This window comes from Mus caroli, chromosome 11 (assembly GCF_900094665.2).
Source record: "Mus caroli chromosome 11, CAROLI_EIJ_v1.1, whole genome shotgun sequence".
Classification (NCBI taxonomy): Eukaryota; Metazoa; Chordata; class Mammalia; order Rodentia; family Muridae; genus Mus; species Mus caroli.
The window spans coordinates 56,838,712-56,862,731 of record NC_034580.1 but is presented as its reverse complement, the minus strand read 5'-3'; the positions used below and the strand labels follow the sequence as shown (position 1 = coordinate 56,862,731).

Here is a 24,020-nt window from a genome sequence, read left to right as displayed (position 1 = left end):
GCTGACCTCGAACTCAGAAATCCGCCTGCCTCTGCCTCCCAAGTGCTGGGATTAAAGGCGTGCGCCACCACGCCCGGCTATTTTATGTTTTAATGTATTTTGAGTCAGGGTCTCTCTACGTAGCCCTGATTGTCCTAGAACTCGTAGGCTGAATGCAAACTTACAGAGAGTTCACCTCTGCCTCCCAAGTGCTGGGATTAAAGTGTGCAGCACTATGCCCAGCTGTAACTAATTTTTTAATTAAAATAAGTATTGTTAGCTGTGCGTGGTCTACTGTGATGGCTATTCTTGGTTATCAACTTGACTACATCTGGAATTAACTAAAACCCAAGTGTTTGGCCACACTTGTGAGAGATTTTTTTTTTCTTTATTAAATTCTTTGAAGTAAAAAGAACCACCTTTAATCTGGATCCTTCGAGGTGGGAAGATTCACCTTTAAGTGAGGTCAATAATCAAGCACATAAGATGACCTATTCTGTGGACAGTCAGCCTCCATCCCCTTTACCTCCCACCCCGCCATCCCTGTCATTGACCACTGGGCCCATGAACCAATTAGCCATGGTGGCAGAGATGGAGGTTATAAATGGGTTTGACAACATGGACTGCCACTCTCTAAGGCTGGCCTGGCTACAGCTGCTGCTGAATGCCAGATCTGCCAACAGCAGAGACCAACACCGAGCCCCAGATATGGCACCATTCCTCTGGGTGACCAGTCAGACTTGGTAACAGGTTGACTACATTGGATCACTTCTTCTGTGGAAAGAACAATGCTTTGTTCTTACTGGAGTAGATACTTATTCTGTTCTTGGGTTTGCCTTTCCTGCACATACTGTTTCTGCCAAAACTACCATCGAATGACTTACAGAAGGCCTTAATTTAGTGTTATATTATTTCCACAGAGAAGTGCAACACCACTGTTGCCTACGATCATGGAATCTACTAGTGTTACCATGCTCCACCATCCTGAAGCAGCCAGCCTGACAGAAAGATGGAGTGACCTTTTGAAGACACAATTACAGTACCAACGAGATGGCAGGAACTTGGAAAGCTAGGACGGGGTTCTCCTAAAGGCAGTAGATGCTTTGAATCAGCATCCAATATACAGTTTCTCCTATAGCCAGAATCCACAGGTCCAGGAATCAAGGGATGGAAAGGAGAATAGTTTCATTCACTATCACCCCTAGTGACCCACTAGGAAAAACTCTACTTCCTGTTCCTGTGAGCTTAAGTTCTGCTGGCCTAGAAGTTTGGTTCTAGGGACAAAGAAAGCTCCTGCAGGAGCCACAACAAACATCCCATTAAACTGGAAGCTCAGGCTTCCTCCTGGCCACTTTGGGCTTCTAACGCCATTAAGCCAACTGGCTAAGAAAGGCATAACAGTGTTAGGAGGGGTGACTGGTTCAGATTATCATGGGGAAATTAGATTGCTTCTCCACAACAGAAGTAAGAAAGTTTATGTCTGGAATGCAGAAGTTCCTTTAGGGCATCTTTTGGTGCTACTGTGTCCTGTGATTAAAGTTAATGGGAAAATATAACAATCTAATCCAGGCAGGATGACAAAGGGGTGGAGGAAATACAGAATGGGGAGTAGAGGAAGGGAGTCATAAATAGCAGCTAAGGCCATGTGGCCAGCTGCAGAAAGGAGGATTATAACTGACAGGAGTGCTTCCTTTGTTAAGAATGTGTTTGTACAGATATTCCTTGATTTCCTTTTCATGTAATATAACATCAATTAAGAGAATATCAGTGACTATTATATTTAAGTTTTGAGATATTAAAAGAATGTCCCTAGAGGGACATTGACCCTTACTCTAAAATCTATAATTTTATAACCACATTTGTGGTTGTTCATGGGATAGCTAAATCATGCTAGGCATAATTATGTCTTGATTAAATATATAACTCATTTGCAGTTATGTGTGGGATAGTTACATCATATTAGTAAAATTATAATCTGGTTATTGTTTTCATATGGAAATTAAGCATGGCAGAAGGAGATATGATTGTGTGTCAAGCTGACAAGGGGTGGACTTAGGATGGCTACTTTTGGTTTTCAACTTGACTATACCTGTGAGAGACGGTTTTTTTCTTAAATTACTTGAAATGGGACAGGTCACAGCTGGTGGCAACCTATATAACAGACATGAAAGAAGAAAGCTCTTTGCCAGCTTGTCATCACTCTGGCTGCCAACTCCATTCCTTCACTGGCAGTAAAGCCTACTTCTTTTGGGATTCTGGCATATACTGAAGACCAGATAGATATCCAGCCTTATGGACTAAACTTCTAGATTTTTGCACTCTCTATTGGTAGACAGGCATTGTTGGACTAGCAGGACCACCAAGCCATTTTAATAACTCTCTCTCCCTCTCTCTCTCTCTCTCTCTCTCTCTCTCTCTCTCTCTCTCTCTCACACACACACACACACACACACACACATCCCAGGACAGCCAGGTCTACATAGTGAGACCCTGTCCCAGTGTTGCTGTTAGATGGAAGTGAATAAGAAAATACTAGAAATGACACTTTAGCCTAGGACGACAGAATAACAAAATTTTTGTCAGATGTTTGATCCACATTAACTCCTCTTAGCAAGTTAGGCATTGCCTCCCGACTCACAGACCAGAAAGCACAAGTCTAGGGTAGGTGGTTCTAACCCCTGCCTGAGAGCTCAGTTGCAGAGTGGCTCAGTCTGCCTTAGACTGGTCTGACTGCCCTCACACTCCCAGAAGAAGAACAGGGGGGCCATGGTATTTGAGAAGCACTAAGTGCCTAGCAGGCAGCACAGGATTTCCTAAGCAGAACGGTGGACAACAAAGGCACAGAGTCCTGCCCTCCTGCAGCTCATAGCCAGCCAAAGGGAGACAGGGGCTCACTCAATGACCCAGAGGTGCAATGGAGTAAGAGCTACGGGGATGCTGAGGAGGGTGAGGAGCATGGATGCAGTCAGGAGCATGGCATACAGAGTGCTCAAGGATAACCTCTAACACAGTGCCCTCTAGGCAGAGACAGGAGACAGCACAGACACACCTCTCTAGGAGTGTGCTTGGCATGTCCAAGGGACAGTCACTTTGTGCCTTGAACTCTGGGAGCCAAGGTGTAGAGAAGCATGGCAATGTCTAACAAAACCAACAAACAAAAACTAATCCCAACAGCATCTCTGGTGACTAGGAGGGCTTTCCTTTTCACTCACTCAAATAGAATGAGCTCGCATGGGTGTTGAGCAGAGAAGGGACACGCCACATGCGCTAAGGGACTCCTGTTGAGGACAGGATACTGGAACACCAAGATGAAAGCAGAGCCATGGTCTGGGAAGGCTGGGCTTTGGCCACAGAGGAGGCTACATGGCTTCAGGGAAAGTCACTTTCTCAGGCAGAAGGGGATGGTTTTTCACTGCTGCATTGTGGGACACGAAGAGAGTCACGTGCAAGGCTGATGCTGAGGACTCCGGTCTAAGGAAGCTAAAGGGAAGAGTGGACCAAGGAGGAGCAGCCCGGGAGGTGACAGAGATGGGCTTGGACATGTTACACTTGGGTGGCAGTCTGAACCTCAAGGCAGCGGGAAGGCTCCTGATGGGACTATGGAAATCTGGATACTATCTGCAGAACAGATGCTGTCACCTGGAGAATAGCTCTCAACCGGGGACAGTCCTGTAATCTGGGAGTGTGCACTTTTAGATGTCACCATGAATAGATATGCAAACTGATATTAACATATGGCAGGATGGGACATTTACATATTCTATAATACACATGACAATTTTGTACAAAATGGCCCTCTCCCAGTTTTCATGGTTTCTTTGGACATCTCTGCATGTCATGTGCGGACCACCTTGAAGCATCTTTCAGGCCTATGGCCTCCCTTAATGTCACACAGGAAGACAGGAATTTCCCTTACAATTTTCAGATGCTTTGACTTCTCTAAGAGCATAACCCTCATAGTGGAAATGGAAGGTACACCCTGGCTTGGAATGTCCTGAGAGCATTCAGCATTTCTCTCCCTTGGCAGCATCCTTCATGGTGTGCTGGTGCCCTCGGGAGTTCCATGGGGCCTTTGCACAGCCCTGCTTGGACAGTGCAGATAGAGAGAAATACCTCCCTTCTACTCACACTCAGGTTAGTGCACTGGTTTTTCAAATGCCTGCTTGCAGTTAGCAACACGGTCCATGAATTTCATCCCAGCACAGAAAGGAAAGGCTACAAGTTCATGGGAAGAACCCTGACGAGAGGGTGGATGTAAGAGGGGAAAAGCTGAGCCTAGACTGTCCTCTGTTAGATGCCAAGGGGATAAGGAGGAGGGAGGAATTGAGAGCGGAATGCAGTTCTTGGTGAAGGGCATTATCAGCCATGTAGACAGGTCAAGCAAGGATCAGGATGGTTCTGTATGAGCCTGACTCCTTCTTGGGGAGCCAGAGCATCCACTTAAGCCAGGACAGACGGCCTCAAGTGCTGCATTAAACCTCTCCAATGGGCCTTTCTCCACTCTGGGTTACCCCACTGTCCTCTATTCACTCCATCCCTTGGGTCAGGATTTGCTCTGGGTCCCCTCTTCAAGAGCCAATGGAGTTCGCTAATTGCCCTCTTCATCCCTGCCTCACAAGACACTGGGCATCCTCACAGCCCTGCCCTGAAAGTCTGTACCTTACTCAGCCGAGACTCGAAGGCCAGCGAGGTTGAAGACTTGGAGCTCTTCATGCCAGAAGGAGTGCCAGGGAGGGGCCGAGTGCGATCAGGACCATGGCTGCCTGCTTTGGCGACTGGACTCCAGGGCTTGGCGGCACTCCGCATGATGTCCCGGGAAGTCCTTCTCTCTGTAGGAGGGTAAAAGGGAAAACACATGTCTCCAAAACTATACTTGTGAGTGACATGATAAAGCTTTACAAACTCCATTCACCAAGCTCACAAATGCCACCACAGAATGGTGGTAGGGTTTAGGCAGGTACAGAACACTCTCTCTATTCCTAAGATGCTACCTTTGTGTGCTGCTTATTTTTACACCTCTGAACAGGTGTTTTTTGGGGTTTTTTTTGGGGGGGGGTTGTTTGGTTGTTTGTTTGGTTGGTTGGTTTTGAGACAGGGTTTCTTTGTATAGCTGTGGCTGTCCTGGAACTCACTTTGTAGACCAGGCTGGTCTCGAACTCAGAAATCTGCCTGCCTCTGCCTCCCAAGTGCTGGGATTAAAGGCGTGCACCACCACCGCCCAGCTCTCTGAATGGGTGTTTAATGATTTATTACAATATATATGTAACCTGATTGATACTCTGACGTTACTTTTCAGCCACTGATAGTTTATTCTTGTCACAGACACCTAACAGATTTGTGTTATGCTACACATCTGTCAGCACACTCATGCATGTGTACTTACACACACACACACACACACACACACACACACACACACACTCCAGCTGCTTGTATCAAGATATAAATGCCTGCTTCCAAGGCATGGTAGCATATGCCTTTAATCTCAGCACTCTGGAGGCAGAGGCAGGCAGATTTTTGTGAGTTCAAGGTCAGCCTGGGGTACAGTAAGTCCAGGACAGCCAGGACTCTGGGGTTTGTTACATGGAAAAACCCTACCTCGAAAAACAAAACAAACAAACAAATGATAGCATATTGTAGCTGAAGACCAAGGAGAAAACTCCGAATATCAAGACAGAAGAGTGGGCATCCCAGGTCCAGCCATCAACTGTTCTCCATGATCACTCTCATCACCCAAGCCTCAGTCTCTGCTGTCAACAGCATCACAAGGCTCAATCTTTTTACCACCATCTTGCCTCTGCCCGTCCTCGTGAGCTCTGGTATGGCATCCAAACCACAGTGCTCCATCCTTTCAAAGAACACCCACACGTGACAAACAATTCCAGCAACCAGTCTCATGGGACACAAGGCTCTGAATAACCACACTTAAGGGGTGGTCGCTGGTACTCAGAATGGAGGGTGTCCTCTGCCTCACAGCATCCCAGGACCCCTGGATAAACCACACACAGCTCTGCAGCCCAGTTCAGGCTGCCACCACTTCACACCCCTGTCCCTTTCCTGACCAGAAGAAACCATTTCAGCAGACAATATCTGTCTCTCCCAGAGTCACCCAGTTCCTCTTTCTGTTTAAGCAAAGTGATTAGACTCCTAGATACAGGTGCCCTGTTGAGCTGATATGTTCTGCAGCTATGTAAACGTGGCTAATGATGAGATCCTTTGTTAAGAGATTCGGCAGCACAGCTCAAGCTTGTGCCTGCTGTAAACTAGGCCCTACTAGAAACACTTGCATGTGCACACACACACACACACACACACACACACACACAGAGGAATTCATTATTGGTAAAAGGAAAAAAGGGGCTACCATTTGCTTCCCACACTTTTTCCTGAGTACAGTGACACATGACTTCAGTTTCATGACTTGCTCAGAACCTTCTTAGTCTTGGCTTGGTTCCGGGTCTCGCGATTTCTTAAAAATTCAGTATTAAGAAAAGCGGCTCGCTGCCAAAGTATTTTACTGATGTTTAGTGCCGGTTATTTTTCTTTCTCAGCCCATGTTTTTCTTTCTGGTTTCCACAGCAACAGCGAAAGAATCCTTAGGTTAAGACCTGTGCAGTGACTAATTTCATTAATATACTCTTAGAATAGAACGAGCTAACGCAGCCTGACTACGATCTAACCAGGGCCCTGTCGGGCTGACACATGAAGATCATTTAATATCACAAAATATTCACTAAGCCAACATCCCATTTTATGCTACTAGAACTACTTAGAAGTGACAGTGTACGGCTTACTTCATGAACGCATTAGGTATATGCTTTCCAAACCTGCCACACTTACCTTAAGATGACAAAGCCCCTAGTCTACTTCCCAGAAAACTACAGAAGTTAGAAGCGACCAGGAAAGGATGGATATTTCCCTACCAACCATTTTCTTGACATTTTAAGAAGACTCAATCAGTTAATTAATCAATCTTATCCGAATTCAAATATATAAGCTCAGCTCTCAATTTCTGGTAACAAAGCTGAGGGCTGGATGGAGTTGAGGAGTTTAACATGTTTTTTTGTCAACAGGTTGCCTGCTTTGCTGCTTCTCCAATCACTTCTTGCCACATCACTTTCTCTACTCTCCTCAAATATTTGGAATCTGATAAAGTTATTCACAGGTAAGGCCTCCACACTACTCTCTGAGAGTCTGTCATTCTCTACTCTTACTGTCTTCTCCACTGTACTCCACCCTTCCTTCCCACCCGCTAGCCTCTTTCCTGACAGTTCCAGCTTTCAGAATTCAAGATGCTCCGTAATGAATCACTCACGTCTCACCCACAGTATCCAGGCAGAGTCATCCCCGGGGACGAGAGCAGGATATCTAAAGAGGTCAAGCATTTTAGGAACAGGGACCACCATTCTTGTCCTTGAGCACAAGCCAACAGTGTCTTCCGTCTTGTCCTGGCTAGAGGCCAGAAATGCCAGAAGGGGAATTCTCTTGTTTCACACAATCTGCGTGAGCCATACTGCCTAGACCATATGTGAAGATAGAGTCAAACTGTGAAGCATCCAGACACCCATGGGCAGGCCAACTGGGCTGACCAGCTCATCTCCCCGTGCACTTTCTGCTCTAAGTACTACAAGAAGCTTCTAGCCTAGCTGCTCGATAATACCACATTTTCTGGGGCCCCCTCCTGCTCTACAGGAGCTCTGCTTTCCTTTTTCCTCTCAAGTGCCCACCTAAAATCCTATACTAACTCTACTTTCCAAACTCACCAACCCATTGTCTGTGAACTTCATCCTGAGATCACGAGAAAAGGGACCGAGAAGCCATTGGCTTGGGATAGCTCTGCTGCTCAATGGTTTTGTCTGGTACCTTAGCTCTACAAACTAGGGACATGGGAGCTGGGAAATTCTCCATCACTTTTAAGGACCCCCATTTCTCTCTGTCTCACAAGTAGGGCAAGTGCCAGACAATATGTCTAGGAGTGACCTTGCAGTATCAGCCTAGAGAAGTGACGACTCAGCATACAAGATCAAAACAGTCACAGCAAGAAGGAAGGAAGGAGGATGAGTCCCTGTGCTGGCAGACAGATAGGGCAGCCATGCCATTCCACTGCAAGTAGAAGGTGCTGGCTAATGCCCCATGTGAATTATCTCAGCCCTGGGTGGTGTTGCCTTGTGCTATCTATCGTCTGAGTATTGGTGTATTCCTCAAATTCACATGGTGAAACCAAATCCCCAGCGTGGTACTGTTAGGAAGTGGGACGTCTGGGAGAAAGCTTGGTCAGGAGAGCAGAACTCTTACAGAAATGGCCTGAAGGAACATTTTTGTCCTTCTATCAAGTGGGTAATGCCGTGAACCAGACAGAGGACTCCCATTAGACATTGACTCTGCTGGCCAAGATCTAGGACTTTTGGGCCTCCACAACGGCGAGCAGTATCTCTCACTTGTTTATAAGGCACCCATTTTAGCTCTAACAAATTAAAACACTTCCTTTGACTCAGGGAAGTCAAGCAACTCGCCTAGATCACAGAACTCATCTATAGCCAAGGTTGAAACCAGGTTGGACAGGCCATCTGGATAATCTCTGCCCACATGAGAAACAGGAGCGCTGTGCATCTTCCCCACAGTGGGTCCAGCTCCTTGCTGACTAGGAGCCTGGGATGTCTGAACTCTATACCTCTCAGCATCGGATGATGTTACAAGAGGCAACAGAAGAAACTTCACAAACACGAGCTGCCTTCTGTCAATTATACCAGTCGGGGCACTGCTTGTTAGCTTGACAATGCACAGCCACAGATCCATTAAATCTTCGGAACAGGAGGCTGCCAGATCTACCAGGCAAGTGTTCTTCCTGTACACAGAACAGCCTGTTTTCATCTGAAAACATGGGCACGGGGAAGCAGAGAGGGAAACAAACACAGAGGCAGATGGCTAGCAGCCTAGGACTGGTTACAGACAATCTGGGCTGCCACAAGATAAACACAGGTGAGCACACTCGCTGACTCAGGCTTCTCTCCTGGATGTGAGTTAGGGACAGAAAATGAATAGGTGGCCTCTGGCCAAGCACAGGGGAACCAGAAAGGGGGGGGGAGAGGAAAAAGGTCTCTAGCCTTAATTCTCTGATTTCTTAAACTCCCCATAAACAATACAAAGAGTCAAATCAATTAAGAAATTAGAGTTGAATCTAGGAACTCATTCGAGAGAAAGGATGGGAGATGGAAGGAGGATCTTCCCAGGAACCTTTTTTTTTTTTAAATTTCAAGCCATTTATTTTGATGCCACACACTTCACTCCTGTTTAGAGCAGTGTATGGCTTACATTGAAACTGTCCCCCATGAACTGCACAGCATAAAGTAATGAAAAGAGAAGAAGGGTGCGGGGAGGGCAGAAGGAAGCAGGGCACGACAGTGTATTTTAGGGATACACAAAGGTACTGTGTCCCAGCAAAGGTTTAGGAAAGGTGGTCTTCCCAGCCTGCTGGTGTTCTCTGGGGGGGGGGGTGTCCCTTATTTTTATTTCCCTTTTAAGGCAAGAAAACTGGAAGGCAACCGGGAAACCATTCTGGATGAACAGAAAATAATGAGTCTCTGAGAGTGGGAGGGCGTTCAGGTCTCAGCTGCAAACACAATAAGCAGTAGGAAGCAAGCAAGCTAAAGCATTCAAGCTGGAGAACCAGGAAAATAGGAATGAGCACATAGTTCAATTACCCAGGGACCCGGCAGGAAGTGCAGCGCCAGGGACCCGCAGGCTGAAAATATCTAGCCAAAGACTAGGAGGACAGTATTTATTAGTTTGCTACAGACAATTGGATGGGCCAATTCCAGGCCTGGGATAACTCTGCCCCCAGGGGACATAGGCATTCACAAAGGCACCCCTCTTCGGGGTGCTACAAGACAGAGGCTAGAGGTGCCACTAGGCATCCTGCCGACCAAAGGAATCCCAGGAGACTGAAGCATTTCAGCCAAAATGTTATTAGCAATGCAGCGGGGAAAGCAGTGTCTGGGTGATGAGGTCCTCCTGGCCAGGCACCTGCTGGGCTTCCCATGGAACACAGAACTGTTAGCTGCCCTCACACTTCAGAGTTGGTCACAGGAAGTGCTTCCAAATGATTATTTCCTGTGGCTTGAAGATGAAAGAAGCCATCCCAATAGCGCAAATTCCTCCGTGGTCAACGAGGGGGCAGGGGAAAGGAAAGCTTTCCACACTACATCAGAAGAGAAGCTGCAAACCCGGACTCACTGGTCCCATCCTCAGACAAAGGCTACATTGGAGTGACGCGAGCCCTGGCATATCACAAACTTGGGAAGAGATGATGTCAGGGACTCGGAAATCAAGGCACTCTGCCAAGGGTGGGAACCACAAGTAACAGAGACAGGGCACAGCCCGGAATGAGAAACCAAGGCAGGCAGGGACGGTCATGAATACAGAATGCAGGTGGTGGCGGAGGCTGTAATCTGTGGCTATATTGAGATCAAGTGCTCAGAACTATTCGTCTGGGGTGTCCTTCTGGCTCCAAAGCTGAACCGAGGAGCTGGCGGCCTGCAGAGCGGAGTGACCACTAATGGGCAGTTATTTCCTTACTTATCATGTGGCTTCACATCAGAGACTTGAAGGGAATGAGACAAAGCTTCAGGAAAAGGAGATGGAAACAAGATCCCCCCGGAGCCCTTTCTTTGGGAGCAGTTTTAAAGAGCACATGGCAGAAGAACAAAGCGAGGATAGGGAGACAGGGAGCCCAGAGGCTTTCATGCCTACTCAGGTTGAAGCATCCTGAGTCATATTTATTCTGTCCTGGTTTGAGGCATCTGGTGCAGGCCTCCACCTCTGCCTGGAATGCCTGCTGGGAAACAGAGTGGAGCTGACAGGAATGAGGGCATGGCAGAGCTGGTAGAACCCTAGGGCTATCATCGTCTGCACCACTAGCCTGCAGGGGAGAATAAAGGAGGAGAGTAAGGTACGGCCCAGACGGAGCTGGACCAGGATCCAGAAGATGTGTGTGTACTTCAGGAGAAAATCGAATCCACCACCTAGATGCAGAGGATACGACTAGGGGGGAAAAAAAAACCCTCAAAGAAGCCATTTTTACCCCTACCCCCACCCCCACCCCACAGCATGCTAGAGAGGCTAGTGTGTGAGCCCAGTGCTTCTGGTGGCCCTGCCTGGCACAAACACAGGAAACTAAGGACACCCGCCCAGCTTCCTTGGCTGGCTCACTTAAACACTACCTTCCAAAGTGAACTTAAGTCTACTCCCTCAAGAATCTGTTTCTCCAGCCACAAGGGTCTTCTAGGGACTCCTAGGCAGTCTGACCCCTTACCCACCTGCCCACCAGATCTGCAAACTTACCCAGAGGGTACTCCTATGTGGTCTGTCTGTCTCCCACAAGCTTTAGCACAGTTTTGAATAGATCTTCATAACCAGTCTTGCTCCCAACTTCCTGGTCTGTCTTCAGTACTGTCTTGCATTCAGCCATCCAGAGCATCATTTTGGACTCTCTCCTAGGCTCATTTCTCAAACTCACAACTGTCCACACATGGGTAGATCAGGCCCCTGCCCTGTTTCTGAAAGGCCCTTGTGCCCAGCTGCGTCAACACGTCCCTCATCCCTCTGTGTATTCCCACCAGACTTCTGCAGGTTCCTTTGGGATTGGTCACTTTCTCCTAACAACCATCCATTTCTCCTTATTTTGAAGCTACTATTTATCAACCACGAGCCAGCACAATGACAAGCATATCCTTTCATTATCTCTCATGTTCCTGACTCCCTTGCCAAGTAGCCACTGACATCTAGGGTTTACAGATCAGCACTAAGGAACAAGAAGGCAGCTAACGCCCAGAGGCAGGCCAGGCAGTGCCACCTGCCCCCTGAGCACCCAGTCCTGGGCCACTGTTCCTTCTCATTCAATGTCTTAGTCCCTTCTGGGTATTACAGCAAATACCTTATGGGGCTGGGGACAAAGCTCAGGTGTGGAGTGCTTGCCTGGCATTACGAGACCCTGAGTTCAAGCCCCAACACTGCAAAGGGCAAAAAAGAAACCTTATACTGGGTAATTAATGGGCATTTGTATCTGTGAGGGAATTTGCAGAGACATGGGACATGTGGAAAGTGAGCAAGGGAGAGCCTTCTGAAGGGTGGCACCCTCCAATATGCCAGGAGCCTGACGGGTCAGAAATGGATAAAGGAGGAAGCCTCCAACTACAATACTCTCACTATCTCATTCTCTTCCTTTCACCCGCCAAGAGGCCAACAACCATGCCTGAAACCTCTGACACTGTGATCCAAAATAACCCTTTCCTCTCTGTCCTATTCCGGTTACAACGGCTGTGATGAAAACCCATGACCAAAGCGACTTGGGGAGGAAAGGGTTTATTTCAGCTAACACTTCCAGGTAGCAGTCCATCACTGAAGGAAGTCAGAACAAGAACTCAAAACGCTCAAAGAACTCAAAGAGCTCAAAGGAACCTGGAGGAAAGTGCTGATGGATGCAGACGCCATGGAAGGGTACTCTCCCTGGCTTGCTCAGCCTCTTTTGTTAAAGAACCCAGGACCACCAGCCCAAGGGTGGCCCCACTTACAATGGGCTGGGCCCTCCCACATCAATCACTAATTCAGAAAATGCCCTGCAAGCTTGCCAACAGCCCAATCTTATGAAGACATTTTTCTCAGTTGAGATCCCCTCCTCTCAGGTGACTCTAGCCTGTGTCAACTTGACATAAAAGTACCCAGCACATTCTCTACAATTTTACCTTAGGTGCTCTGTTACAATAATGGAAATCTAGCATAGCTCACCAGGGGGCTGGGGGTGCTGTTCAGCTGTAGAGTGTGTGCTTACCACGTACACACAAGACACTGGGCTCAAGCCTCAGCAAAGATACATACACACACACACACACACCACAAATTATATTGTGTCACATCCCACAGAACACATGCTGGCCGCTCACTTCTCAGGGCATTTGGAATAAAAAGCCAAGTCCTGTGTCATGACCCCCAGGTCTCAGTCTGTGTCCAGCTCTCCCAGACTAGCCCCTGCCCACTCCACTTCAGCCAAGCAAGTTGCTTCAGCTCCCTCAGACATCTCCTCTCCTCCAGCAAACTCTGTGCCTGCTGCTCCCTCTGTGCCTGCTACTCCCCCTGTGCCTGCTGCTCCCCCTGTGCCTGCTGCTCCCTCTGTGCCTGCTGCTCCCCCTGTGCCTGCTGCTCCCTCTGTGCCTGCTGCTCCCCCTGTGCCTGCTGCTCCCCCTGTGCCTGCTACTCCCCCTGTGCCTGCTGCTCCCCCTGTGCCTGCTGCTCCCTCTGTGCCTGCTGCTCCCTCTGTGCCTGCTGCTCCCTCTGTGCCTGCTGCTCCCTCTGTGCCTGCTATTCTCTCTATGTGAATTCCCCCAGATGCTCACATTCAGGGCTGCTCATTCTGGGCCCCATCTCTGTATAAGAGCACTTCCTCTGGGAGGCTCTAGAATAGTTCTCCCACCCAGTTGACAGTGCCCGGCTTATCTCTTCAAAACCTTTATAAACAAACCATGCCTAGTGGTGCCATCATTTACCTGTCATTGATCACCTCTCACTGTGTCACTGTGACGCATCCCCCCACCCCCATATCACATGGTGCTCATTCTCTGGTTATGAATTACACATAAGGGCTGGAGAGATGGCTCAGTGGTTAAGAGCACTGACTGCTCTTTCAGAGGTCCTGAGTTCAATTCCCAGCAACCACATGGTGGCTCACAACCATCTGTAATGGGATCTGGTGCCCTCTTCTGGTGTGTCTGAAGACAGCAATGTACTCATATACATAAAATAACAAATAAATCTTTTTAAAAAAAAAATAGAATTACACATGAAAGGTCTGTGGATTGAAGGCTTGGTCTCTAGCCTGTATTCCTACTGGGACATGGTGACACCTTTCTGAAAAACCAAACCACTGTGGATTTGGGACTCAGCCCCTCCCTCCTCTCTCTTTGCTTCCTAGACACTATAAATGGATGGCTCCCTCTGCCACGTGCTCCTAGCATGCTGGGCTGGGCTGCCACAGACCCAAAAGTAAAGAGGACCTACTGGTAAGTGTTTCCTGCTTTCTGCCCAACCAAGCTCCAGAAGGCACCCAGGTCCCAGCGTAGCGCCCTGCAATAGGAGAGTCACTATGTCAGTGCAGAATTAATGGGTAAATTCAAAGCTGAACTAGAAAGCACTAGCAAGTCTCTTCTGAAAGAGGAAAGGAACTTCTCAGGAAAATCTGTAACAGTCACCCAGAAAAGGACCCGAAACTGCTCTCAGAACAAGAACCGCTGCTCAAGGTATCAGGTGTTCCAGCACTGTCACCAATGCTAATACTCATTTTGACACACAACCCTTTACATCGTACAACTTAATTTCATTAACTCATAGTGGCAAGATGGCTCAGAGTGGAAGGACACCTTCCACGGAGACTGACAACCTGAATTTGATCCCTGGATCCCTCAGGATGGAAGGAGAGACGGCAACTCCTCAGAGTTATTCTCCGATCCTCACACTGTGTGCCACCTCCCAGGACACACAAATAAACAAAAGTGACAAAAATACTTCAAGAAAATAGTTCCTGAAGGGGCCGGAGAGACGGCTCAGTGGTTTAAGAGTGCTGTCTGTTCTTCCCAAGGTCCTGAGTTCAATTCCCAGCAACCACATGGTGGCTCACAACCATCTGTAATGGAATCTGACCCCCTCTTCTGGTGTGTCTGAAGACAGCAACAGTGTACTCACATATATAAAATAAATAAATCTTTCTTTACAAGGAAAAAAAAGAAGAAAAGAAAAAATAGTTCCCGAAGTTATTCCATGCCAGCTCTCTAAAAATTAGCCACCGTTCCATATGATATCAACAGTGGTTTATGGAGTCTTAAAAGTTCTTTTTAAAATTACATTTTATGTGTTATGTGTATAGGTACATACCACAGTGCACATATGGAGGTCAGAGGGCAATTTATAGGGAGTCTATTCTCTTCTTCCATCATGTGGAGGATCCCAGGGACTAAACTCAGGTTCTCAGGCCTGGTGGAAGGTGTTTACCTGCTGAGAAACCTTGCCGACCCAGTTTGTGGTGATAAGAACCAGATGGCCTAACAGGAACATAATGAATGGATTTATGTAAGCTGATGCTCCAAATATGGGAACTAGTGGTAGCCAGAAATTTATGGAACCAATAATTCAAAGCTTCAGGTCTGGGTACTCTATCTTCCACCCATGTTCTTCTTCGTTCCCGAGACCCTTGTGTGAGCTGGGACTAGAGGCAAGCCTTCTACGGCAGCAGCCAATTCTGTCACCTTTGGGATATTTCCTCTGAAAACAATGCCAGGACTACAAGGCACACTGCCCCTCCCACCCAGAAAGACTTCTGTGCCCTGCACCTTCACATCAACTACTGACACTCAAGGGCGGGGGACAAACTTTGCCTACTGCACTGCTGAATTAGACCCGCTGTGACAATATGACAAAAGCCTGTGAGAGGCAAGGCCACCTCCATGACCACATCTGATACTTCCCCCTCCCTTTGGGCTTCAGTAAGAAATGTACTTATAGCCCGGCATGGTGGTGCATGCCTTTCATGCCTGTACTCAGGAGGCAAAGGCGGGTGGATCTCTGTGAGTTCAAGGCCAGCTTGGTCTACAAAGTGAGTCCAGGATATCTAGAATTACATAGTGAGCTCCAGGAGAACTAGAACTACATAGGGGGACCTGCCTCAAAGAAAAAGAAGAGGAAGAGGCGGAGGAAGAAGAAGAGGAGGAGGAAGAGGGGGAAGAGGAAGAAGAGAAGGAGGAGGAAGAGGAGAAGGAAGAGGAAGAGGAGGAGGAGGAGGAGGAAGAGGAGGAAGAGGAAGAAGAGGAGGAGGAAAGGAGGGGGAGAGAATGATAATAAGACATTTACCTTTTTTAAATTCAAATTTAAAATGCTGGCATTGTCCAGACATTTTTGACAGGCTTATTTATAATTGCTACAAAGTTGTATGCTGAAATGAGCTCCACTGAAACACTTTGACTTACGTTAATGCTTTGCACCCTGCATTTATATTAAAAATTAACACACAAATGAAAACAGAAAAACTGCCAATACCTGATTCTTGTCCCTTATTTTTCCAGTTGCAATTGTATGCTTAGGTACCTTTGACCCCATAGGAAAAAATTATCTAACATTCAGGACTACAGGAAACAGGAAGAAGAGGATTTATTTTATTTTAATTTATTTTTGAGAATGAAATGTTCCTCCTCAGAGTCTAAAGTTTGTGTACGCCACACGCTAGCTGGTATGTTCTGGAGTAACTGTTACATTTTAAGCACAGCTAGAACTCAGTTTGGTGCCCTCATAAAGGCCACTGAGACAGGCTCACCTGCCTCCTGCAAAGCTCCAGCAGCTGCACTCCAGAAGTGCAGCTTGAGAGTCAGAAGTCTGGTGGACTTCTCAGAGGGCCACAGCATCAGGCATCCACTGCTTTCGTCTTTCCCCACTGCCTCTCTGACCACAGGAAGCCATCATCAGAGACGTCAACACCAGTTCTACAAACCCATGGCTGCCTCATGCTGGATATATTGCAAACGGAGGCCATAAGAAACTTCACAGAAGTCACCAAGACTGTCCTCATGCTTTCAGGAAGCAGGACACTGTAGACACACACATGCCACCCAAACCCACGCAACCCAAAACTGTGGTGTTATCTGAGATAGCGCCACATTATGCAGCCCAGGCTGAACTCAAAATCACTATCTTCCCATGGTGTGGTGGCCCATGCCTTTATTTTCAGCACTAAGGAGGCAGAGGCAGGGGACATCTCAGTGAATTTCAAGCTAGCCACGGCTACACAGTGGGACTGTCTCTGGGTGGATGGATGGATGGATGGATGGATGGATGGATGGATGGATGGATAGATAGATAGATAGATAGATAGATAGATAGATATGGATACATTAGATTATATAGACAGATGAATAAATACATGATAGATGGACAGACAGATGATTGATAGAGATAGATAGATAGATAGATAGATAGATAGATAGATAGATAGATAGATAGATAGATAGATAAATGAGGGGGTCTTTTGCCTCTGGAATGCTGAGACTATAGGTGTGAGCCACTATTCTCAGCTACAACCCCTTCAGATTCAGAGAGCTGGTGTCAACTTGTCATCATGGAGGGAACATACAACACCAATATAAGCTTCACAGGTCACATGATGAGACATCCCCCAATGGCTCACTTATTATGATATTTTAACCATGATTTCCTCTCTTTCCCCTGAAGATACATGCTCAGTTCTGCTGACCTTACCACTCATCCTTATCTTACATCAAATGCAGGGGTTTCACTGAACAAAGGCCCGAGCTAATCTGATTGCTGACTCTGCGTGTGTGTATTCGTGCATGCAAACTCATGCAATAGTAGGTATATAAGGAGAAGATATGCAAGAGAATAGGGTAAATGTTAAGCACGGTAAAACTCAGAACTGCCAGAGAAAGAACAAGACTAGTCTTTGGCTCCTCTTGCCTCCTGCTCCAGGATGGCCATTTCTTGGATATGATGCCGTCAGAGTCCTACAGACTCCAAGACATTCATGAAGGTCTCCTATCAGGTAGAGATGAATCTTCAACAGCATTTCCATATTTGGTAAAACAACCCAAGGTCCTATAAGATTGAAAAGTTAAGCATAGAAGGTCTCGGTTGAACTCCCACCACAAGGGATGCTGTGGTCCAGGTGTCAGGGAGTCTGTCTGTCCATCTGCGAGGCTGCAAGGCTTCCTCAATCTAGGGTTAGAAAGGGAGGTAGGAACTGGGTTACAAGACACTAAAGAGCTATTTCCTCAGGAAAGCCAACCTTCTCCCAGCATGCTCCCCATGCCTTCTGGGATTCCTTAACAACTTGGCTCCAATCCCTTGAAGCTACAAAGGACCATGGTGGTAATAGTCTCACTATCCAAGGATGGAGGTAACCCACCTGGGGTTGGCTCCCATCGTGGTCCCCAAAGCTGTGGAGTGCCTGCAGAGCTGTATACAGCAGGGACCTCAGCCACCCCAGGAAGTGTGCGGACTGGGAACAAAAGCCGTGTGAAGTCTGTGTAGTACTTACCATCACCCCTGGGATCCACCTTGAACAGCCAGGGAAGGCAGAATATAACAGGAGCCTCCAAAGACATGGAGAACCCTGGGACCTCATTTACAGCTACATTGTCACCATGGTGTCCCGAGTGTCAAGGATACCCACCATTCCCTGGTGAACAGTGAAAGTCCAGCCCTCACACACGCATAGGGCTGTGGGTGGCTGTCCCTTCTCAGAACATGGGGAGTCCTGGATTTCTTTATTGTTGCCGGATTAAACTGAAATCGGCGACACAGCTATTTCTTTTTTGTTCTCACATTCCTGAACTCCTTTTTGCCTAACCCACAGGCTTTAGCGATCTTCCCAGAGCGCCAGCTGGCTAATGAAAGCAACTGCTGTGCTTTGCAGGGTAACGTATTCAGCGCCTGCATTATGCCCCATCTCAAATGCGTCTCAGGTTGTGTTTTAAATACATATAAACCCCACGCACTGAGCGATGATTCTTTCGACTGCTCCCAGATTACCTGGTTGTAACCCACTCCCTGCACCATCCTCAAAAGTAATTTTATGGGGACAGCGAGTACAGCATCAGCTACATGATCTGCCCCTAGAGCGGTGGGATAGAAACAGTTATAGTACAGCCCTGCTTCCTAAGGGCAGGCTTCTGATGAAGAATCAATCTCATCTGACTGTCCATGAGCAGGGCATGGGTCTGTCCTAAAGCCACCAGCTCTTTACTTCAGAGTAGAAGATACTAAGTGTTCTATATGTTGCCCTGGCTCTCTTCTGTCCACTCCTGCCAGTCTCTTGGGACACAGACCCCCGCCCCCAGGCACATCCATTGCAGGGAGACCATCACCCAGACTCCACTTAGACCCTAGAACAATAGGCTTCCCTTCCTGCATCCTTTCTTCCTAACTCCCTTCTCTGGAACTGTCCTTAGACAACCGGTCCTAACAGTACCCTGGGCCCAAACTCCTGTTTACCTCAGGAAAGTCCCCACCACAGCCCAGATGCCCTGGAGGTCATTGGTGGTCAGTCTTCTGAGGCCAGCTTCTGCACCACAATACATTTTAAAGGTGAACCACAGACTGAAACTTGAAATCTAAGACCAGAAAGAATCTGAGAGAGCAGGGTGAAGTCTTTGTGACCATGAGTTAGACAAAGATTTTATGTACAAGTTCTTTGGTATGAGGCCAAATGCATGATTGGAAGAATAAAATCTAGGACCCTCCCAGTGCCCAGGAGTCCAAAGTTACATTGACCACACAGTGAAGTCAGCCTGGACTATATAAGACCCTGTTTCAAAATACCAAAAAACAAAACAAAACACCCAAAACCAAACAAACAATAACATAACTCCACAAACAAAAAAGCAAAACAAAACCAAAAATCTAAAACAAGACTCCTTATAGATTGGAATTTATCAAATATAAACTTCTGCTCTTCAAAAGATGCTGCTAAGAAACTAAAAGCCACAGAACACGAACCTGGAAAGCATTTTGCAAAGAACTCATGAGATTCAACCAAAAAAAAAATAAGAGCCACAACGTAACAGCAATATGCACACTTCAAGAAAATATAAACAAGCCCTTTAACAACAAATATCTGGTTTGGGGTATTGTTTGTTTGTTTGCTTGCTTGCTTGTTTGTTTGCTTGTTTGTTTGAAAACAGGGGCTCTGTGTAGCCTTGGCTGTCCTGGAACTCACTCTGTAAACCAGGTTAGCCTCAAAGTCTCAGAGATTCTCCTGCCTCTGCCTCCGGAGTTCTAGGGCTAAGGGTATGCTACACTGGGAGGTGAAAGGCCAGGTCCTAGAACACAACAGCTGGATGGCTTTATTCTTTCACCTGTCTAGCAAGCATTCTGGGACTACCGTGTATACCTCAGGCACTGTGGCAGGCATCAGGGCACAAGGATGGGCAAGTCCAGTCCCACCCCTCCCACCTGAGTTCAGGGTCCAATATAGGGAACAGAAAATACAGACTGTCAAAAAAGGGAAGAGCTTACCCAAGAAGGGATACGCCCAAGACAAGAGGGAAAGGTTCTGGGTGACATTGCCTATGGTAGGGGGAAACAGCAGCATCAGAGAAGGAGACACCACAGCAGGAGATGGGAAGCAAGCAGGTGGTGCTCAGTGCTTCAGGTGGACCTAGGAGGCCATGCTCACTATATCATCTGCCCTGGTCCTGCCAGAGGGACACAGCCCTCCTCACAGAGGGTCCATGAGACCATCAAAGCACCCAGCAGCACAGGAAGGTTCAGTGTCTCCCCATGCAGGGGTTCCGGTAGTATACGAAGCCATCAGAAAAGGACACTGTCCACAGTGCCTTGGGGGCCTGAGTACCCCAGAGGTCCTTACAATGCCGGGCTCAGTGGATACTTACAACCTAAAAGCGTCTCTCAAGGTCCTACCTTTAATGTCCCCTTTCTCTCCCGCCCTACCTCTACTTCCCCGTAGGGGAGACGGAAAAGGCTACTCATCTTTTTTTCTGAAGCAGACCTGGCTATTTCAGGCCTCCCATTTCTCATGAGGAGGTTGTTACTGCAGCAACCAGGTATGATTTCCACACAGACCTGCCTCAGGGGAACCCCTGTTCCCCAAGTCGTAATGCATTGCTGACTTACCTTGTGCGCTCTCAGAATTAATAGATGTCCCCCTGTCTCTTTCTGCCATCCCTCCGGCAGCACAGTTAATGTCTCAGTGACCGAACCCACCCCGCCTTTAGCCTTCCCAACAGGGCGTTTTAAATTTTAATTGTTACATTTGGCTTCATTTCACTTTCCTTGTTTCTCACACCTTAATTTGGTGTTTCCGTCTGTCTGTTAAGAATGTAAGCTTTGGGAAATTTGCAGAAGTCTTGGTGGCTGGCAGTGGCAACAGCCGTGAGAAGAGGAATTATAACTAAGTTCTGTAGTCCTGTCAAAGAAAAGATGAAAAAAAGAACTGGAGAGGTGAGATTAGCTTGAGGTGAGGGGGCTGCATGTCGGAAAATCCCCAGTAAAGATGCAGACACTCTGCAGGTGCTTCCCAGAATAGCCACAGCTTCACGTCCCTCCTCTGTAACTCTTCCACACGGCATCCTCCGGGTGATGTCATAGTGACACAGTAGCCAATGAGACTCTTCAGTGTGTTTGTGTCCCTTCGTCATCATGCCCAAGACCTCCTTATCTCCCCAGGCATGGTGCTGCCTGGTACAGACTAGGTATTGAGGTCTGCTAGGTATTTAACTAGGTGCTATAATCTGCACGTGTCCTCCAAAGATCTGTGTGCTAGAAGCTTTGTCCCCAGTGTGATTGATGGCACTGCTGCAGCAGGACCTGCTGGCGGTAAATCTACTAAGTCATTTTGCTCAACGGTCCCAGTATCAAACTACCCTCCAAATTTTTATCTCCATATTAGCGAGAAGTCTCTCTGTGCCGTGGATCATGGTTAAGGCAGAAGCTCACAACTGATCAAAGTGTGGAGAGTGAATGTCAGGGGGGTGCTCATCCACAAATGGGATTATCACAAAGAGGGGCTGGGAAGACTTTAAGAGCCCGAGCAAGACTGGGGACTGGGGGCAAGAAGGGCAGCGTCTTCTGGGTGGGACAGGACCTCTGTACTCCTGAGTTGATGGTGGCTGTAGCTGTGGCTGCCTGCACCAGACCTGCATAAGATCAAACCAGTCAACATCCCAGGATGAAGCAGGAAGGATATTTAACCCACCTCGGTGAGGAGTCCTATGCTAGGTTGATGATGCTCTAGTGAGCAGCCCTGAGTGGCCCCACACAGGAGTGTGTAAGCAGCACAGATGGGACTTGATACAATAGCTGTTTGTTTCTTTGTTTGTTTTTACAGAATTAAGGTTGGCCAGCAACTAAGGGCTTTAATCTTAGCACTAGGGAAACAAAGGCAGGTGGATTTATGTGAGTTCAAGGCCCACCTGGTCTACCAGGCAAATTCTGAGCCCCTCAAAGCTAAAAAGTGAGGCCCTGTCTAAAAACAAAAACAAAATAAAACAAAAGACCCAAAGGAAGGAAGGAAGAAAGGATGGCAGCAGGCAGGAAGGAAAGAAGGAAGGACATTTAAGATAAAAATGTAAAGAGGTGGGACCTGACAGGAGCTGGCTAGGTGGTTGAAGGTGCCCCTTTCAAAAGTGATTAACTAGCCGGGCGGTGGTGGCGCACGCCTTTAATCCCAGCACTTGGGAGGCAGAGGCAGGTGGATTTCTGAGTTCGAGGCCAGCCTGGTCTACAAAGTGAGTTCCAGGACAGCCAGAGCTATACAGAGAAACCCTGTCTCAAAAAAAAAAAAAAAAAAAAAAAAAAAAAAAAAAAAAAAAAAGTGATTAACATAATACTCGCGGGACTGTTGTCAGCTCAGGCAAGAATAGGCGGTTATAAAAAGAACACTCTTGTACGAGCTCCCTCCATGAGGCCATCTACCACACTGTCACCTAGCTAGACCGCCCTCAGTACAAGCTGAACGCGTGGGCTGGCTGCACATCTTGTGCTTCAGCCTCCAAAACTGTGAGCTGAGAACTGCTATTTTATGAATAAAGTACTTGGTGTCTTCTGTTATAGCAGCAAGAAACGGATTAAGAAGCAGAATAAAGGCTCATTTTGAACCTCAGGTGGCAGCTTTTAAATGGAGAGATAAAATACACGGGACGCTAGGGGGCCGCTGAGCTCCGTAGGTAGTCACCACATTAAGCCTGGGAATGGGGACAGAACAGGGAAACCTCCAGCATGAAGCACTCCAGCAACTTGTCCTCAGTACTTGCTGTTCTGTTTTCTCAACGACTTCTGTGCTGCTTCTTCTTCTATAACCTGATTCAGGCTCTTCCGCCTCCCAAATGCTCCCTGATATTAAAACCTGCTTTCCCAACGCTGGGCTTCTACATCTGGGATCCTGTTCCCAGGAATCTTCTCGCCTATGGGTCTGAGAAGTTTCCTGATTATCTATTTATGTCACACAAATATACAAACGCAGACTCATAAGAAATTCCAACACTGAAGTATATCCTCCCCAAAGAGAAAGCAGACTTGCCTCGGGTCTACTTCCCTCTTTGGAGGGGACAGCACACACAGCTTGATATCACACATCTCTTGCTTTTAAAAATGAATTCTTATGAATATATAAAAATAAGGATGCTTCTTCACATAACTAAGAATTTAAACGTAATTTGATCACACCATATATTCTTACTTAAAAATGTACAGCATCGAGCTGGGAAGATGCTCACTTGCTAAAGCGTTTAGCACACGAACATGAGGAACTGAGTTCTGATCCCAGTTCCCAGGCATGGTGGCACGTGCCTGGAACCCCAGTGCTGGGGAGGTGGAGACATGGCCATCTCTCCTAGCCAAACCAGTGTGAGCTCCGAGGACAGTGTCAGATCCTGTCACTCCTGAGGCCTCTGCCTGCTTGCGCACACAAGCCTGCGTGCGCACACACATGTATAACTACACAAACTATATGGTCTCCTCTTTTCTTTCTGAGACTGGTCTCACTGTGTAGCCATGACTGATCTAGATATCTACTTTCTTATTGCTAATGTACACATCTATATGTTCTTGTCATTCATATGACTCATGCTGTCAGTGTTTTGCCAGTGACACTGCACTGCATTGCATGTGACATGCTGTGCACTCCTCCTATGACCATGAGACTGGATATCATGTATTTACTCTCCTGAGAATCACCCACTTACAAGTGTTGCCCATTTTTCTTGTTTGTTTCTGATGCACGTGAGCTCCCCACTACACAACAGCCTTGGTCCTGCTCCACATCCTTCTCCCCTCCAGCCTGTCTTTATGGGGTAACAGTTCCTAATGTGTCGAGTCTCCAGGTTATACGAAGGGTTTTCTTAAACCAAAAAGAACATTTGACTCGACTAAAAGTATATATATATATATATATATATATATATATATATATATATATATATATGTTTTTTTATATATATATATCTAGTTATGGCTTTTTTTCCCTAGGTGATGAT

At 47.2% G+C, this 24,020-nt stretch overlaps 1 protein-coding gene across 9 annotated transcripts in view; it reads right to left on the bottom strand.

The window, feature by feature from the left end:
- Positions 1 to 24,020, bottom strand: part of Specc1 (sperm antigen with calponin homology and coiled-coil domains 1) — a 264,901-nt gene that overhangs the window by 184,435 nt on the left and 56,446 nt on the right. For 7 of the 9 annotated variants that reach the window (XR_003838125.1, XM_021177222.1, XM_029483987.1 and 4 more), the window contains exon 2: positions 4,639 to 4,808. Coding sequence is in view for 8 of the 9 variants with exons in the window: in XM_029483986.1 (XP_029339846.1) it covers positions 4,639 to 4,808 (170 nt within the window). In the remaining variant the exon portion in view is untranslated. Of the gene's footprint in view, positions 1 to 4,638; positions 4,809 to 11,319; positions 11,390 to 14,028; positions 14,080 to 24,020 lie in introns of those variants that run through there. The other 2 variants (XM_021177223.2, XM_029483989.1) reach the window with 2 other exon arrangements.